Consider the following 19,553-nt stretch of genomic DNA (forward strand, 5'->3'; position numbering starts at 1 on the left):
GATTATTTTAGGCCCGTTTAAAGCCCAGTGAAGCCGTTTAGATCTTTATTCAATAATCCACCAATTCATTCATAATCAGTCTGCTAGTCACCCACCCAATCAAACATCCATCCATGCATTCATACGACTATCCAGCAGCTAATTACATAGCCATCCATCCATCCAATTAGATATCCATACATCTATCTATCAAACCATCCATCTAGCCAGCCATTTATATATACTCAGCAAAATAAGAAACGTCCCTTTTTCAGGACTGTGTATTTCAACAATAATGTTGTAAAAATCAAAATAACTTTACAGATCTTCATTGTAAAGGGTTTAAATAATGTTTTCCATGCATGTTCAATTAACCATAATCAATTAATTAACATGCACCTGTGGAATGGTCGTTAAGACCTTAACAGCTTACAGAAAGTTAAGGTCACAGTTCTAAAAACGCAGGACACTAAAGAGACTTGTCTACCGACTGTGAAAAAACACCCAAAGAAAGATGCCCAGGGTCCCTGCTCATCTGCGTGAACGTGCATTAGGCATGCTGCAGGGAGGCATGAGGACTGCTGATGTGACTAGGGCAATAAATCGCCATGTCCGCACCGTGAGACGCCTAAGACGCCGCTACAGGGAGACAAGAAGGACGGCTGATCATCCTCGCAGTGGAAGACCACGTGTAACAACACCTGCACAGGATCGGTACATCCGAATATCACACCTGCGTGACAGGTACAGGATGGCCACAACAACTGCCCGAGTCACACCAGGAACACACAATCCCTCCATCAGTGCTCAGACTGTCCGCAATAGGCAGTCCATGAGGAGGAGATGCACTGCAGTACTTCAAGCAGCTGGTGGCCACACCAGATACTGACTGGTACTTTTGATTTTGAGCCTCCCTTCATTCAGGGACACATTGGGAAACATTTTTAGTTTATGTCTTATGGTGTTGACTCTTTTAGTGTTCATACAAATATTTACACATTAAGTTTACTGAAAGTAAAAACAGTTGAAAGTCAGAGGATGATCTTTTTGGCTGAGTATATATTCGTTATTCATCTAATTAGATATTAATCCATTTATCCAACCAACCATCCAACAGTCTAATCCTCCCTTCTTCTAAAACACCCAATACGACACACTTTAACCCAGCTATTTATCTAGATACCCATCCACCATGCCAGCCAGCCAGCGAAATAGATTTCTACCCATCCATTCATCTATTCATCCATCCATACAGCCAACCAGTCAATTAGATATCCATCCATCCTTCCATCCATCTTTTCAGCCAGTCAATTAGATATCCATCCATCGATTTATCTAATCATCTGTCCATACAACCAACCAGTCAATTAGATATCCATTCATCTATTCATCTAATCATACATCCATATAGCCAGCCAGCCAATTAGATATCCATCCATTCATCTAATCATCCATCCATCCATCCTGCAAGCCATATACACCCTTCAACATCCCCACAGATACATACAAACTGTGAGGGTGGGCCTACAGCCTGTACCTCTTACCATGTGACAGATCCTCGCTCAACCAACAACAACCACTCTACTGCATGTGTGAGGGGGAGGAGCGCCTTAACCCACTGCGTCTTGAAGTGCAAAATCACTCATCATTCTAGAGTCATCAGCGCACTATGGAAGGATGTGTAAAGCTTTACAATACATACATACAATAATTATTCCATCTGTCCAGACATACATACTGTACATTCATTTAGCTTACATACATACATCCTGCTAGCCACCTACAGTATCCAGCCAAATCAATCTATCTACTTACTATTACACAACCACCAATCTATCTACTTACGCCCACAAGCAACCTTTTACATAAGATTCATCAGAAAGAGATTCATCATGGGTGTCTGAAGGTAACCAGCAAGCTCGAACTTCCGGGCGTTATCCGCTCTTCAAGAACTCTCAACAAGACTTTGTGCCAGAACTAAAAAGTCCTGCCATGAAGAAACCCTCAGAAGAAGTTCCAGAATGCCGCCATCGGTAACCAGGCAACCATCTCATGTCATCAAAATGTCATCTCAACAACCGCGCACCAACCAATCAGTCTAGTAAACATTACTAGAAGAACCACATTAACTTTCACCCTCTAAACGTATAAAAAAACTGTTGTCTTGGTCATGTTTTTTGAAGTTTAAACATTTGCCCAGATCTTACGTTACCATGCTCATAATTTGGTAAATACCAGATTTTGTATTATCATTGTTGGCCGCGAGATAAACAGAACTGGTAAGATACACTAAATTGTGCTAAATGCTGGATGGATAAATGCTTAAGTGTATAAATTTATAACTGTATAAATGTTGTTCAGTTTAATCAAATTAACCTGAATCGGTAAAGAATTGATTCACCTCTGACCCAGAGTTGAAAAACTACACTACTTTGCCAGTCTGCCAACCAGCCAATCAGACATCCAACTATAATTCCATCCATCCAGCCGATTATCCATTCAGCCATACACGCTGCTATGCACCGTTCTCCATGCAAAGATTTTGCTTTCATCATTAAATCCCGAATCCGCTAACAGGTCCAGCATTTCCACACTAAATCATCACTCTGTACCCATCATCATGCCATGGTTTCATCAGATACAGCTAAACTCGAATAACAACACCATCATCAAATAAGCATTAGATTTAAATGGTCTGAAATTTAATGATGGTTTGGGCAAAAAAGAAAATAAAAATTGATTGTCACTGTGATTAATTGTGACAGAGATGGGGCCGGCTTTAAAAAGAAAAAGATTTGTGTTGTGCTTAATTAGCAAGCTGTAAATCCAGGTCCTGTGGGGACGCCCCGGGAAAACAGTGTGAAAAATTCAGTTAAGACTGCTCCACTTGAGACCTCATTCTGTTAGGCAGTAAAGGACTCCCTCGTCCTCGGAAAAGTTTACAAGTTGTTAATTTTCTTAATAGGATGTGAAATGAGATGGCACAAGATCAGCTTTTAAAAAGTCAAAGGCAAAAGGATTGAATGCATGCATATTTTTTAAAGCTTTTAAACTAACAGAATCTCGAATAAAGGATTTTATTACATATAATAAAACTGTTGTGCAGGACTGTTTAATTTTATTTGCTTTAGCATTGAGATTACAACTTGTAATTTTAAGTGATGCTAATAGAAACAGGAAATCTGTACAGTGTTCTCATTTAAAAACAACAACAACAATAAAAAACTCCTCTACTTAGTGTCTTTATCCTAAAGCCTAAAGTGAAGATTTTATTGTCTTTAAAAAAGCACTGACACTGGAGACTCCTTCCATAAATACTAAATTAACAGAATTATAGTATATTTATACACCATGTAAATAATTATTAAATGTTTTTCTCTTAAACAGATTTCAATTTGACTTTTAACAAGGATTTTAACAAGAATCTAAAATGAGTGCGTTACTCACTTATCACTTTCTATACCTTTTATTCTGAATAAACAGGGTCGCTGGGGGCTTAAGGACATTAGGGCAGGTACACCCTGTGCGCAGTGCCAGTCCATCTCAGAACACGAGCACGCACATGCTCACGCGCGATGGGCAATTTGGAAATGCCAGTTAGTCTTTGGGACGAAACCAGAAAACCCGAAGAAAACACACCAAGCATAGAGAGAACTCCCGAGGTGGAAAATTGAACCCTCGACGTGAGGCTGCTGTGTTACACTACCATGTTACCATGAGTGCCTTGTTATTTATATCATTTATATTAAAGTTTCTGCAAACTGCCCCCAAGTGGCACAGTGCTCGACCTATTATCCGGAGGTCGCTAGTTCGATTAATTGATACATAGTGATGCTCTTCCTTTGACTGTGAAAGTGCTTTATATCATAATAATATCATAATATCATTTGTTAAAAGCGGTATACAGATAAAATTTAATTTAATTGAATTGATGCTGTAGCCTCTCCCAGCCGAAAGTCTAGAGAGAGCTGATTGGCCGACCTCTCTTAGAGGGGAGGGATGAGAGGTACTTAGTGCTCCCACATTAATCTTATGGCTCTACAGACAATCAGGGGCGTCTGTGAGTTCACGTAAGCGGAAGGAGCGGATAGCGCTGTCCTCCGAGTGTGTTATGCCGCTCCCAACAGAGCGTGAGCAAGCAGTTCAAAAAAGATGTGGTCGGCTGGCGTCACGTCGTTCGGAGAAAACATGCGATTCTTCGGCCCTCCCGACTGAGTGGTAGTAGTGCCCTAATGTGGGAGCCCCCTAGTGACGGGGAGGAATTGGACACGACTAAAATTAGGAAAAAATTTGGGGGAAAATCCAAAAGACCAGTATAGGGGGACATTACTTTTTAAAGTAACCAATTACATTACAAAATTACTGTCTTTAAAAAATAATCAGTTACATTACAGCGTTACTTTCTGATAAAAGTAACTAGTTCGAGTACTTTTCCATTGCAGAAAATAAAAACTCCTTTGTGATTCATGTATGTTGTTTCAGTCAAGACCTTTATAATTATTCTACCATCATCACTCAGCGAAGTTTGGCCCATATTCTGGTAACTACTAATACCCCTATCTCACCTACGCGGTTTCGCACTGTGGGCATTAGTACGGTTTATTATGATTCACCACGAGTTTTGGCGCTGTGATTAGGTTTAAATCTTTCCGTGCGTCAGTCCTCGCCTAGTCAAACAGTACAGGTGACATAGGGGTATAACAACAGGAATAACAGACGGTGGGCGGGTTGTTGGGGGCAGTGCTTGTAGGACGACTTTCACACACATGCAATAACGGCTTGCGGATGACTGCTGTCTGGCCCACGGATTACATAAATTGTCTAAATAACGGATAAAATTTTTGAAAATATAACTAAATAACAGTACTTTAATGGCGGACCTAACGCGTGTAAGATTACTCGTTACTTCATAAAAGTAACCCAAGTAACGCGTTACTTTGTTACTGCAAAAGACTTAGACTTGACTTAACATAGCTGCTAGACAGTATCGATGTTAACTATATGAAAGATTCTTGTTACAAACTACTTACATCCATTTCTCATGCATGTTTAGAAAGTCTATAATATTAAATTTTAACCCATATGTAAAAGTTAGAATTTAGAGACTTTTGTTTAGGCGGTGTACATGTTATCTGCCTGAATACTATGTATGAACTTACAGGATCTGCAGGGCCGAGATTTTGTCCTTGAGGAGCTCCTGGGCTTTGTTGAAGTCAGAGAGCATGTTCTGTGTCTCCCTGTTGTGCAGTGCGTTCAGCTCGGCCATCTCCCGCTCATGCTTCTTACATAGGTCCTGCTCATGAGCCCTGAGAAAACACACACACACACACACATACTCAGGGTGAGCTCATATGGCGAGCCGGCAACCTGCTGTCCCCTGATTCATCATTGTCCCTGTACACCATGCTGTGTTTGATCACACCATTAATTTTCATCCATCCCAGGGCTGCTCTGCTGCCTTCGCTCTTGCACAATAGCAGCCATCTTCTGTGAGAGAGCTGTGTGTAAATCCTGACATCCCCAGCCGGACGGGACTGCTGCGTTTTTAAAACACTTCCTTTTGCCTTTTTATTGATTTTCGTTCAGGACAAAGACAGCGTGTCCCGCTTTTCAGGAGCTACTCTTCTTTATATAATAGTGACAATTTACACCTTGAACATTCTCGTGTTTGTGTACGGATTCACAATCCCGCACACAAATACTCGCCATCCCTGACAGACCTACAAATGTTTGTACATGGAGGATGTGTGCAGGACCAGGCTCTACTTTCCTACACTCATTTCTCCACAGGACAGCAGGAGCGATTTATCATTCGCTATTATTAGAACGAGGCTTTAGGTTCTTCTATCACATGAAATCATTTAAAATAAAAACTACCTCGTGTGAAAAAAGCACATACACAGTGGGTCACCTACAGCTACAAAAAATACATGTCTAGTATACAGTACATCTGTATAGATCTGCTAATCAGACACAAAATAAAATATGTTTTACACACACACACGTGGTCACAGTGTTATAGTAAACAGTACACGCATGCACGGATGTTGATGATACCAGTAAAAGAGCGCACTAAGACCCAGCAGGGGAGACGATAACCTACAATTCCGCAGCGCGCGCAAGAGAAAAAAACATTGGCTCAGTTGAGATCACGTGACGCTTGCCATCAAAACAAGAAGCGCATGTGTGATACATGATACTCGTAAACCAAGACTTGATCGTTTTCCAAGTCAGAATTTATAAAAAAATCTTATTTTGTTATCTGAGGTTACACTGTATGTTCTAATTATAATATAATATAATAAACAGAATTATAATATAATATCATAAACAGAAAACTTGCCATTTGACGTGATAATGTTAGTGTAAAGGATATGTGATTGTTTTTGGTGACTTATAGGCGGATAACAGGCTGATAAATGATTTAAGGGACCTCCTGCTTAAGGTAACATGTCGGAATATTAGAGCTGTCACACAAGCCATGGTAAATTAACCCCACTGAATATCCTAAACCATGGTGAAACCTGGAGTAAATATGATTACCTAGAACTGATATGCACGGTATTGTGGAAGCTCCAGGAGCTAATCTGATAAATATTAAAAGTGTGTCAGATAAAAATCCGAGTAGGAGATGGTTGGGCTTTTCGCTCAGTACTACAGAGGCAGCCGAGCTGGAGAATATCCTTACTATCTATGTGAGGACCTTTCATTGACATAACTATTACTGCACCTGATCTGCTGGTTGGCTTCACTCCGGATCTTCAGCACCTCTTTGCCCTTGAGCTCCAGCTCCTTGGTGAGAGCGCTTATGTTCTCGTTCAGCGTGTGGATCTCGTGATCCAGATCGGCGATATGGTTCTTCCTGCGTGTCACTTCCTCCTGGAGCTCTGAGATACGGCTTAGCAGCTCTCGCTCCTGCAAAACAAATACACACACACACACCACCTTAAAAACACCGATTGTGATCCTGCAATAGTAGTGGCAACACTATATTTGCTGATGCTTCATGTAAACCTTTGAAATTTTTCCTAGAGCACTTTTTTTTGTCTTCACATAAAACCCAGGAAGGGAAATGATGTAATATTCATGGCTCTGCTTCCTTTTCTTGCTTCAGCTCACATGCTGTATAGGAATAGCTCTGCTATGAATAAGTAAAGGCCGTGCCAGCAGCCAGGGATTTTTAGTGTTTAGGGTCAGATGTACAGTATGTATGTGAGAACATAGCTCATAACTCACAACAGATGATAAGCTGTTTGTTTACCACTTTCTTAATAAAAAGGCAGCTGGCTATTTTATCTCAACATGATCTGTTGGGCTGTTCTCCAAACCTCTTGGAATTAATCAGATAAAAGATTTCAACTCACATATGAAAGATACAGTATTAATGAGGACTCGATGGACGTGAAAAAGTATTCGCCCACTTCCTGACTTTTTTTTCCCTCCATAATATACATAAAAATTCACAACTGCAAACAGAAAAGGGAGAAGTGAACCATATGAATTGGACAACCAGTGTATTAAAACTGCTGCCTGGCTTGTATCCATGTTAGTTTGTTCATTTTTCTTCTTTTTCGTCTTCACAGTTTACTCTTGCCCTTGAAAGAGTTTGGTGCATTCAGTTGGTCCAAGGGAAAAAAGCTGCCCAAAGTGCCTGAGCCCATGTTAATAAATAAATAAATAAATAAATAAATAAATAAATAAATGTGATTTCTTGATTCAACAGGTCTGGCAGTAATAAATCCTGGGTGTGGCAAATGAAATTTAACTCAGGTTTGCAAAAATCACAGTTTATTCATGCTTTTTTTCCCCCTTAATAAATGAAATCATCCTTTGAAAAACTGCATTTTGTATTTGATGATCTTATACTTTTAAATGTGACAAATATGACGAAAAAAAAACCCAGGAAGGGAGCAAATAGTTTTTCACAGCACTATAATTGGTCTGTCATCTATGAAATATCAAAAGCTACATATTCACCTCAGTAGATCATTGCAGTCTGATGGAAATGAGTGAAAATGAAGGCTAGGCAGCATTCCAGGGAAGTTCATGTCAGAACTTAGTAAGTTACAAACAGGGGGTACAAATATATCTAAAAGTTTAAGAGTCTCAGTAACCACTGTTTATTTGTCACATGTGCATTACTGCACAGTGAAATTCTTTCTTTGCATATCACAGCGTAACTGGGGTCAGAGTGCAGGACAGCCTGGAGAAGATAGGGTTAAGGACCTCTTAATGGTCCAGCAATGGCAACCTGGTGGACATGGGGCTCGAACTACTAACCTTCCGATCAGTAACCTCGGTGCCTTAGCACGCTGAATGCTGGAGAAATGAGAAGAAATGGATCAAAGCACTCATGCACAATCCAGATAAAAGGTTGCCTCAAAACTCAGAACCTGGTGATGGAAGCAGCACTTAAACCTATAGTTACTCTGAAGGAGTTACAGAATACAATACAGTGGTTGAGGATGAAGTGAATGAAGTTGCACCACACAACCATGTTAAGAGCTCTGCATAATTACGATCTATATGAGAGGCCTCGTGGACCTGCAAACATTACACACAAAAAATTAGAAAAACATATATTTTTTTGGTGTGTGATGAAGACAAGTGTGAGACAATGAATTAGTGCAAACACAACACAGGCCATCCTTCAATCATTTCCATTCCTATCGTAAATTATATACAGTATTCCTATATATAAGTGAATGCTGTCAACCCTGAAAACGTACTTTAAGAGCATACTGATTTGCAATAAAAAAATACTGGCTGGAACAATTTGTGTAAAACTGGGGATCCGCTACACGTTCTAATCTGCACCAGTCAGCACAAGTTAGGGCCAACTGGCGTGGCAAGTTGGCACAGAAATCTGTAAGTGTATGACGGGTCCAGATTGGAACGGGCAAGGGTGTGAGGGGAACAGACTGGGAACAGACTCTTCCCAAAATTAGTCCAAACGTGCCTGACGTGCCTGAGTGTATCAAACAGTTGACTTTTTACAGAGTCTGAGCTGACTCCGCATGCCGTCGCTTAATGTCCACTGGTCCCTGATCCGACCGTGAATGCGCAATCTTATCAGCCAATCAGTAGAAATTCACAATGGCAAACAGCAAAGAGAGAAGTGGACGTCAGAGTCTATGAATCGGACGCCCAGTATATTAAAACTGCTGCCTGGCTTGCATCCATGCTAGTTTGTTTATTTTTCCTCTTCTTCATCTCTTGGCCTCCTTGGAGTTGTTGTAAAGTAGAGTTGAGGTTGGTGCATTCAGTTGGTCTTAATTGGAGTGACATGTTGGGTAGTCCTTCATCTGGTGCAGTCCAAGTGTGTGATCCACTGATCCTAGTCGCCATAGAAAGAATCGGTCTAACCCAGTCGGTTAGTGTATACTTTATACCCATGAGTTCCTTTTAAATTGTTCCGGATTGTGAAAGTGATGTATTGTAGTGTATCCCTTAGCTAAAGCGCCATTTGGGATCGATAATGTAATAAGTAAGTAATTACAGTAAACACAGAAAATAAGTCCATGTATGAGCACTGGTGGCTCATTCCCTCAGCGCACTTTATCAGGAGCTCTAACCACATGAATAACGCCTGCTTTGAATATATAACGTAAAAATCATCATCTTCATGCCGCACGTTAAGGAACACATGAGCAGAACTAGCAGCTCAGTACGACCAAATAGACTGTAGTTTAATCAGCTGTGTTATGCGCATAATTTTTCGCTTTGATGCCACTGAGTTTTTAAAATGCCAGTTCTTCCAGTGCGTTTGAAAACTAAATGAATCTTGCTTAATTGAATTATAATCTGTTCATCAAGTTTAACATTTTTTTTGTACTGTAAATATCATTTCACACCTCGCAGGTGGCTCAATAATGGCATAATCTTGAGTCCTGGAGCTAAAAGAGAGTGTTGATGCTCCTCGGGTCAGCGTTTTTATTAGCGCTAAAAGAAATATTATCCGCCACCTAAATAATATCTGCTTAGATATTCTCCTGATGCACAGAGCGAAGGGGACGAATACATAGTGCATATCAGCAGTCAGTTATTGTACACTTCCTTGGTGTGGTGTATTCATGTTAGACGTCTATAAAAGCTCATTCGCTTATTTTCGGTTGCTTTCCAAATGTATCGGAACAGCAAGGCCAATTCTTCTTCTTCTTCTTTTTTAGATTAAATCACCAATATGAGATGATGGATCAAAATTTCAGCTTTCATTTCCTGGCATGAGGGTGGTGTACGAGAGGACTATAGATTAGTAATTCTGAAACATTTCATAGCCTGAGGCACATTTCAGTGTAAAACAAACAAATCATTAAATTTTATAAATGTAGCAGAATATAAATATATAATCCAGCTATTAAACTATCAACCACATCAGGAAAATACGTAATATTTTCTTTATTTATTTATTATAGCGATTAGAGCATTTTATTCCTGCTCATATCTCATATAAACAGTACCTCTGATTTTAGAAAAATTTTACTTACTTTAGGTAGATTTCATAAAAATGTCATTGAGTTTTTGACTGAATTAAGTAATTAGGGTTTATATAAAATAATAAAAATAATAATAATAATAATAATAATAATAATTAAAGTTTTTGACACATTTGCAAAGGGTTTGCAAAACCCTTCTGTCCATCAAACATCTTTTATTAAACTCTTTTACTTCTTCAAGGAATTGGTTTTATTCTGTTGACACTTTAAAAAAAGTTTTTAAACAAGTAAATCCAAATGTAGTTTTAAAGTTCTTTCATCTTATCTAGTTTTAATATTGAAGAACAAAAATGACTCTCGCTATGAATATAGATTCAAGATTCAAAGAACTTTATTAATCCCAGAGGGAAATATAGCCATAGAAGCTGGAATGCCGTTAAAAAAGAAAGAAAAAAAGAAAGAAAGAAACTATTAAGAATTTAGAGTAAAATGCATTCTTAAAACCAGGAAGGTTAGTGGTGAACCATCATCTTCAGGGAAGAAAAAAATCAGGAATGGTGAACACCTAAACACATGGTAAAACTGCACGGGGAAAAAAAACAAGAACAATAGCTAATTTCTTTTTTTGTGGATTTTTCCCAGATTTTCTCCTGCAAGCTCACAGGCACCCCGATTGGCTGTAGAGCCGTGATTAATGTGGGAGCACTAAGTATCTCTCATCCCTCCCCTCTGAGAGAGCTCGGCCAATCAGCTCTCTCTAGACCTCCAGCTGCGAGAGGTTACAGCATCACCCGGGAATCGAACTTGCGATCTCCATATGATAGGACGAGCACTTAACCACTGCGCCACTCGGAGGCCTAATAGCTATGCACACTGTTAGGATTGGGACGGCGGACACAATTGTAGGTTTATTACTAAAAGAAACACTGGCAATCGCTAAACGGCTAGGGGTCGGTCGATCTGCAAACCACATGAACTAGGGCAAAGTCAAAATCGTAGTGAAGATATTAGGGCACTGTGACACCCAGAAAATACGCTAGATATAAACGGCTTGGTGACGCCAGGAAAGAATTCGCTGAAGCGTACTGTATACTTCGCAACGCTCCTTTTCTTCTGAGTTCTACTTATATCAGCCATTGATGATGGACAGGTACGTCTGATTGGAGCTCAGGCGAGGTGCATGCTGTGAGCCGCAGTCTGTACCTGCTATACTAATAAGACGTTTGTTTTTTGATTTTGCTGCCGGTGGCCTGACAGAAACAATGTAATGAGAACTCACAAGATTGGGACTAAACAGCTGTGTCCTTAAGAAAACCAGTTGTTTATGACTCTAATCAGAGGATTTGCTAGAAGATTGGACTTTGCAGCAGTGTAACATGGTCTGATAAGTCCAGATTCTATCAGGGGATGAAGGAAAGTGTGTAATGCCAACTGTACAAACCTCTGGAGTGTTCTCTGAGGTGGTTTAGTTGCTCAGGCCTAGCCTCAGCAATTTTACGTAAAGGTACAGGCATATTGCAGGGCTCAAATTGTAAAAGAGTGTTTCTTTGTGCATGAGGAACAATTTTCACACATGAATAAGTTGAAATGAAATATAAAAGGGTGCAATATTTTATTTTTTCCAAGGCACTGTATATATAGACCCTGCTGTCTACAGACTCCTTTGACCCCAGATGATGCTGCAAGTCTAAGAAGAGTACCAATAATCCTCCTTATTGTCATTTATTCCCCTTACCAAGCAAGCCATGCCATGCTTACATATTTACCCATCGTAAATATAAATCTGGTTACCACGTGTGGGAGTTACTACATGAGCCGAGTCAGGAAGTGTGGGTGGAACTAGAAATACTACAGACCTTCATTTATTCGTGGAAATACCTTCAGTAGAAGACTTTAGTAGTGGCATTGTGTCATGCCCTACCTAGTACGCTCACACATATTTGTAGTCAGATGTTTGTCAATAGACTACTCTGTTGTTTTGAGTTTCGTTAACCCTAAAAATGTTTTTCGGTGCTGTTCGGGTAGTTTCTAAATAAAAGCTTGTATTTTGTCAGTTCCACTCGCATCCTATTGTGATTCTTAGCTCTCTCTGAGACAGTGATGCAGCAGTGACACACACTGTATATATGTCAAAAATAATTCACTTGTTGCTGAAGAGTATCTGTTTAAATAGAAAACCAATTCTTGAAACACTTAAATTTTTTTTTTAAATTATTAATACAGGTAGTTTCCGACTTATGAACAGGTTCCGTTCCGGGAGCATGTTCGTAAGTCAGATTTGTTCTTAAGTCAGACAAAGTGAGGCTTATACGCCTTTGACCCGAATATACAATGTAAAGCATACCAATGCAATTGACTAAATCCCCACAAAGTCCCCTTTGCCCACACTAAAAACCATAATCTCATCTAAGGAAATGAATGTCAGAGAGGAAATATAACAGTGTTGTCTCTGTGCCTTTAAATCTTGAGGGGAATCCCGGGTGCCATTTTGTCCCAGAGCTGTTTTCCATCGTATTGGACTGTGAACTTTTTGTTGTTGAGGATTTTACGAAATACGGATTTTTTACCAACAGGGCAGCTTTTTACTTTTTTTGACAGCCATTTTCTATCATCATGCTTCCGGACTGATTCATTGAAACCGATAAGGTCGACTCATTTACTCATTCCTGCCCCCCCTCACACACACACACACTTACAATATACTGGACTTTAGACATTTTATACATTCCCTTACACACTGAAAATATTGTATACAATTGTAAATATTGGTGCAGTGTTTATTTTCCGAGATTGAACCGAAAGTAGAATCGCGGTATGTTCGAATCTGCGGAAATTCGTAACTCGGATTTTCGTAAGCCAGGGACTACCTGTATTGGTGTACCTGTAATGTCCCAACTATTTCCACGTGCCAGGACGATGATGAGACTGTTTGGAAGTGTCATTTTAACAGGCTTCTCTCTTTATTGTTCGCTTGACAAGTTTTTGATCTTCGTAATCCTGTGACTATGTGATGGCAGACATACAGAAACTCTCAGGAAATCATTTTGAGGGAAAAAAAAAACGGTCCTCTGGTTTAGTGCCTGCTCACAGTGCGACTGCACGAGTATTTGTGTTGGGTACTTTAACCTAAAGACATGCTCTGACTGGTGATATTTCAATCAGCACTCAAACACAAAGTAATAACCAGGCCCACTGAATCCTCTTTAGGAACAAGAGAACATACATATCTACTTTTTACATATATTTTTTTTATTTCAAAGCAGAGCAGCAGAAAGAAATCTCCATATGTGATCTCAATATGTATCGAAAGATATCTGTGACATATTTTCTTTTCACCTATATAGTATTTTGAACGTTTACAGAATCAGGGCGAGTCCTTGGCTCGAAAGTGGTGTAGACGAGCACCCCAGAGTGACTGCTAGATGTTAGGGCCAGTCAAACGGATCATTAAGAACTACAAATATAATTTGTATATATATATATATATATATATATATATATATATATATATATATATATATATATATATATATATATATAAAGTATATCAAATGTTTTTTAGACTTCCGTAGCATTGCCAAGAAACCCATGCAAATCTCTTTATCATCTTCCTCTGAAGTTAGACATATAACGGTCCTGCATTATTTCTAAACCGAATGAGTGGCTGAGAGATAATGAAAAAAGGCTTCTTTTAAGACCTAGGGCACTAAGACGGCCATGTTGCTTAATGCAATCTGACTTCACTGTTCTATAAAGGTTAGAGGAGTCAGCTCTCCTTCTGCTCAGCGCCTGACAATGAATCAGGGAAATCACATTCATCAGCAGCTGTACAATCCACAGTAGAGGAGAGCGCGTTACGGCGATTTATCTCTAGAAAGACTTCAGCGCTGCTGTGCATCATCAAAACAAATATTAATCAAAGAGCTCCGGAAGCCGAGCGTTTGGTGTGAAGAGACAGTTCACATCCAGAAGACCGATCTGTGTTTTGCATTCGGAAACTGTTCACCAGCTTTAACGCGGTGGTTGAAGGTTATGCAAGCAGGGTGTGTCTAGGTTTCTGTGTGTGCGTACTTGTGTGAGACGAAGAGAGAGAGAGAGAGAAAAAGTGGACAGTGAAGTGGTATGCAGCTCTGCTGATTGACATGACGATAAAACTGGATTCTTCACGCGGTGGCTTTGACCACACAGCTCATTCCACCGGACACACACTGATGTCTCGCAGGGAAGCAATCGATTAAGACGAGAGAGGGAAGGATGAAAGAGTGAGAGTTAAAAACAAGAAGGCGAGCGAGCGAGAGAGATAAGAGCCGTATAGACAGAAAGATGGAGAAAGTGGAAGATATGCTCTGCCATGATGAGTGATCAGTGTAATTATTTTAAATCACCCATGTATTGAGACACTCAGAAACTAGCATGGCCGTATTCGAGTTCTCAGAGCCAGCCATCTTGTTAACTGCTGCCTGTCCCGGAGACTAACTGCCTGCTCGGCTGCAAAGATTTTCCTTGATTGAACACTAAAAGCTTTAGTGGACGGTTCCCTGTGGGAAATGCCACGGACAGTCAAAAAAAGCCCAGATATGATTAGGTTATTACAAACCACATGAGTGTTATGAGTCGCTTAAAATAACACTCATTAAGACTTTGATTAAAAAGCGCCGTCGCGGCGTAGGGAAAGGTGCAGGACGTGACCATGTCTGAGAGGAAGGTTAAGCTCTTACTGTGTAAGGCACACTTTTTATATTAATGTTTATGTTTAAGGTGTTTGTTGTTTTTATCCTGCCATCTTTTGATCTTTAACCTAGAAACCAAGAATAAAATATTAAACCTATTACTGTTCAAGTGAGAAATAGTCTTTTTAAGATATAAAAAATTTATTTTGTATCAGTTTAAGATTTGAACTGAAATAACTAAAAAACTTCCTAGAAATAGTTAAAAAAATCTTAAATCAGTTTATAAAAAAACCTATAAAAAATACTCGAAAATATGGATGGATTAAAGATATTTAAAGACGAAGATGCTACCCGGGTCAAAGTTCAAACTATCTGCAAGATCTCCTGCTGTAATGACATCCTCCATCCAAAAAATAATCAACAACAAGAAAAGATGCTGGTTCGTCCACAGAACCGCATTTAAAGAACTTTTTAAATTGTGCATTTTGACACACAGATGTATTATTGTGTACAGTGGAACCTTGGATTACGAGCATAATTCGTTCTGGAAGCTGGCTCGTATTTCAAAACACTTGTAAACCAAAGTGATGTGATAACTCACATTATTTGTTCCACAGCCCCCCAAATACATTAGAAATGTTTATTACAATATAAAAAAGGTAAAAATAAAACAAATTAACCTGCACATAACCTTTTAAAAAAGTAAAAATAAATCCTGACAGATAAGTGTTTCTTTATGCACGCAGGCGCTGTGTGTGTGTGAGTGTGTTTGTTTATGTATGTAAGAAAATGGAAAATTTTGCTTTATTAATAAAAAACACAAACTAGTAAAATTATCAGCCAATAGAACAACTTTTTTCACTTACAATTTTTGTGACATTTGACGAGAAATAAGTTTATTAAATGTATATTTTAAAAAAATGTTGTCTTATGCAGGGCTCGATTGATGGCACCCATGTTGAACAAAATGACAAACCAATCCCCTCTGTAAAACCACCATCCCCCCCTTACCACCCCCTTTAGATCAATTCAATAATGCTGTGTATTATGTAATATTTGTCATGAAAATGAAATATTAAAACTCTCTATGTATGATCATTTTTAAACCATAAAAAACGGAGATAAGTTAATCAGAATTCAATATTGTTTTCGCATTTTTGCAACGACCAAAAAAACAGTTCAAGAACAGCTTTTGACAGATTTAAAGAAAGAAGAGAACTGAAGGTATGATACAGTACATACTGTACACACTCTCAGCAGAGACGTGATGAAAACGAAGGATTTGTGTGTGTGTGTACAAGAGAGAGTGAGACTGGTGCCTAGTCATACAAAACTACAGTACTATTTAATTTAATAATTTGTTTACTAATGTTTATGCGGATTCTATTCTATATATGTAGATTTTATTCTAGTCCTTTAACCCTCACCAGATGAAAGCTATGTAAAGGATCAAATGATAGTTACGACAGTTGTATGTTTAATTGTATGAGTTTTGATTTGATGGCTCCAAGTTGTTTTAATAAAGCTTATATTTTGTTAATAAGACTAATAAAAATATTTCACATATTTCACAGTCATTTTGTATGGTTAGTTATGGTCCCACCCATCACCCTAGAATATATATATATATATATATATATATATATATATATTTTTTTTTTACAATTCAACCGCTGGTCAAATGTAACTATATTCAAAATATTTTCACTTGTCAAGCTATAATTATTTTGCAGTATTATTTCTATTTCCATTAACGCAGTAGTATACACTAGTCATCTTCCTCGTCATCGCTGGGAGATTTTCATGGTCACCGTCGCCCTCGGCTTGCTCACCTGGAAGTATCTGATCATTTAGCTTCATACATAGAGTATACTGTATAAAGGACTATTCTATCATAATTACAGCTGGAATAAATATAAAACTGGTTTTCTATTTATTATGAAAACGTTCAATAATTTCTTGAATTACTGAATAACTAGGGTTAATTATTAACATCTTGGGATCAACTGCATGAATCATATTTTAAAACAAAAACACTAGTGTGTGCTACTGTATCTACATTATAAAGACAGACAAAGTGGTGTTGGAGAACGCAGCGCTTGATCTTGCTACAGAATCACGTACTTTCTTCTTTGCCAACAGTTCACTCGGGTAGAAGGAATAAGAAATGTTCAGGAAATACAAATTCTTTTTGCATAATTTTAAAACACAGGTCAAAGCGGGACTTTGGTGCTGCAGAATAACAGAACACGGTTATAAGAGTAAAAACTCCCTTTATATCTCTACTGTATAATCCCCGGATGCACTAATGCACTTTTCCCAGTGTTTCACTCGCGCCTGGACACCATAGAGGTGGAAAGTTTTCTCAGTACGCTGGAGGCATGATCAGACTGCCTGCTTCATGTCTGAAACCCTGGCCTCCCAGGAACTCCTGTAATGGCCCCAAGATGTAGAAATGGCTTGGCTGAGTTTCTGTAATGTGCACGCGATGCTGGTGAATTATTACAGACAGGTGCGTCTCTTCTGCAAGTTTGTGTCGAGTTATCTGTCGATTTTTAATGATTGAGTGTTGAACTCGCTGAACGATCATGGGAACATCTGCACTTGACTCCGATCGTTATTTCTGGATGTATTGAAATGTTTTACTGCGGCTAAGACTCTCAGCACCTTGTGTCTTTGAACTCTTCTGTAAATGCCAATCGTGTTTTCATCACAAATCCCGGTTTGATTTGAACGCTCTCGAACAAACTTATTCCGTGTCTTCACGAGTGTGTCTATGTATGACTTGTAAAGAGAGGCTATTACCTGACATGGCTGCATCAGTACGCCTAGCTTTTTGGTATCTTAATACAGTATGTAAGTACATTATTTTTAGCATTCGCCATACAGTACATCATAGAGTATTTCCTCACGATACAGCTGGTGGTGACGTGGGAAATTTATAGAGACACAGAGACAATAATTTACAAAAGAAAAATCACTGGGTGCAGTCTGGTGGATGGGAGATAATTAAAACTTTCTACCGCTAGCTTTAGCGCGTGGCTGATTCGAAAGTTCTCTAATGAATGATGTGCGTCAGTGAAGGAACAGCTGGATGTGCCATCTGCAGGATGTGGCGCGGTGATCATGAGAGCTGAATGATGGGGATGGATGCGGGAGTGACATCGGTGAAGGTGCGTGTCAAACAGAAACGGGGACGAGACGAGACCCTGCTGTGGAACCCGCGGAGCTCCAGCTGGTCCCGGCACCGGTGTAAAAAAAAAAAAAAAACAGAGGAAGTGAAATCTTTGGTTTCTAACAAGCAGCAGTCGGGGACGTGCGGAACGATGCAGACAGACGAGTCCGCTTTTAAGGCACGGGAGACAGAAGGGGGCTGTTATTACACCGTGTGTATTTGTGTGTCTCTACTAAAGCTCAGCAACTCTGACTCATTTCCTTAGCTGACAGTCCTGTGTTTTACACAAGCGTTAAAGTTGGTGCTCTTAATCGGTAGCAAGTCGACAGCGTACTATGATTAATTAGCTTGTGTTTCACACGAGTGAGCTGATATTCAGCCCTGATTTTGAACAGCAGGTTTTGTCCATATTTATCAGGGAAATTAATGAGAAACGTATGCGGATTGTTACGGTCTCATTGTGTCTTTTACGTTTTAAAAAGGAAACGTTTTGGGATCCACGCGGCGTGTGCAATCTGTCTCGGCGTGTTGTATCGCACAAGGGTACTTCAGTGACCTGATAAGAGACAGAAAACAAAAACGCCCGACATAAAAGTGTTCACAGGGACTAGACAATCTAAAATAGAGACACTAGGCTTATCTAAGCTCATCTATATGGAACAGAGCTGTAGATACTGTATGATCAACCTTGTCCTTTATCCATAATTAGGTCTTGTCCTGCTCATTCTGCCACCTGGACACACTACAGTGAAGAAAGACTTTTTTTCCAGCAAAAGTAATGACTGTAAGAAAGCAGACGATGATGATGATGATGATGATGATGATGCACTGTTGTTCAGAACCCCAGTCATTAGACCAGAGGATGAAGGTGTGGTGATCACCTGTATCCTGCTCTGCTCCAGGGCGTTCTCCAGCTCTTGCTTGGCAGCCGCAGTCTCCTGCTGATGAGTCTGCCGCAGGTGCTCTATAGCCGAGGCGTGAAGATGATTAAGCTCTGAACGCAGGGACGCTACGGGAAGAGAAAGGGAGATTATTCCTCTGACGTGAATCTCTACATTATATTAAAAATCATCAATCACTGGAGTTCTCACGCACAAAAGTCAAGTCGAAAAAGTAATTGCTTTTATTCTAACAATAGCAATTTTCTCCCTCCTTGTCTCGTCTGTTCTCTTGTCTGCGATGTACAGTTTCTCAAAGTCACAGGAAAAAACGCGTCCGTGAGAATTTTAATTAAAATCTGAAGCCGTACACCACGGGTGCTCTGTGACGCCGCGATTTTAGACGTTAATTTCT

The 19,553-nt window shown here is 39.4% G+C and overlaps 1 protein-coding gene across 3 annotated transcripts in view; it reads right to left on the minus strand.

The window, feature by feature from the left end:
• fam184ab (family with sequence similarity 184 member Ab) overlaps window positions 1-19,553 on the minus strand; it is a 143,000-nt gene that overhangs the window by 8,888 nt on the left and 114,559 nt on the right. For all 3 annotated transcript variants that reach the window (XR_008356585.1, XM_053489086.1, XM_053489087.1), the window contains 3 exons: window positions 19,142-19,269; window positions 6,710-6,894; window positions 5,139-5,285 (listed from right to left, as the gene is read on the minus strand). Coding sequence is in view for 2 of the 3 variants with exons in the window: in XM_053489086.1 (XP_053345061.1) it covers window positions 5,139-5,285; window positions 6,710-6,894; window positions 19,142-19,269 (460 nt within the window). In the remaining variant the exon portion in view is untranslated. The remainder of the gene's footprint in view (window positions 1-5,138; window positions 5,286-6,709; window positions 6,895-19,141; window positions 19,270-19,553) is intronic.

This window comes from Clarias gariepinus, chromosome 27 (assembly GCF_024256425.1).
Source record: "Clarias gariepinus isolate MV-2021 ecotype Netherlands chromosome 27, CGAR_prim_01v2, whole genome shotgun sequence".
Taxonomy (NCBI): domain Eukaryota; kingdom Metazoa; phylum Chordata; class Actinopteri; order Siluriformes; family Clariidae; genus Clarias; species Clarias gariepinus.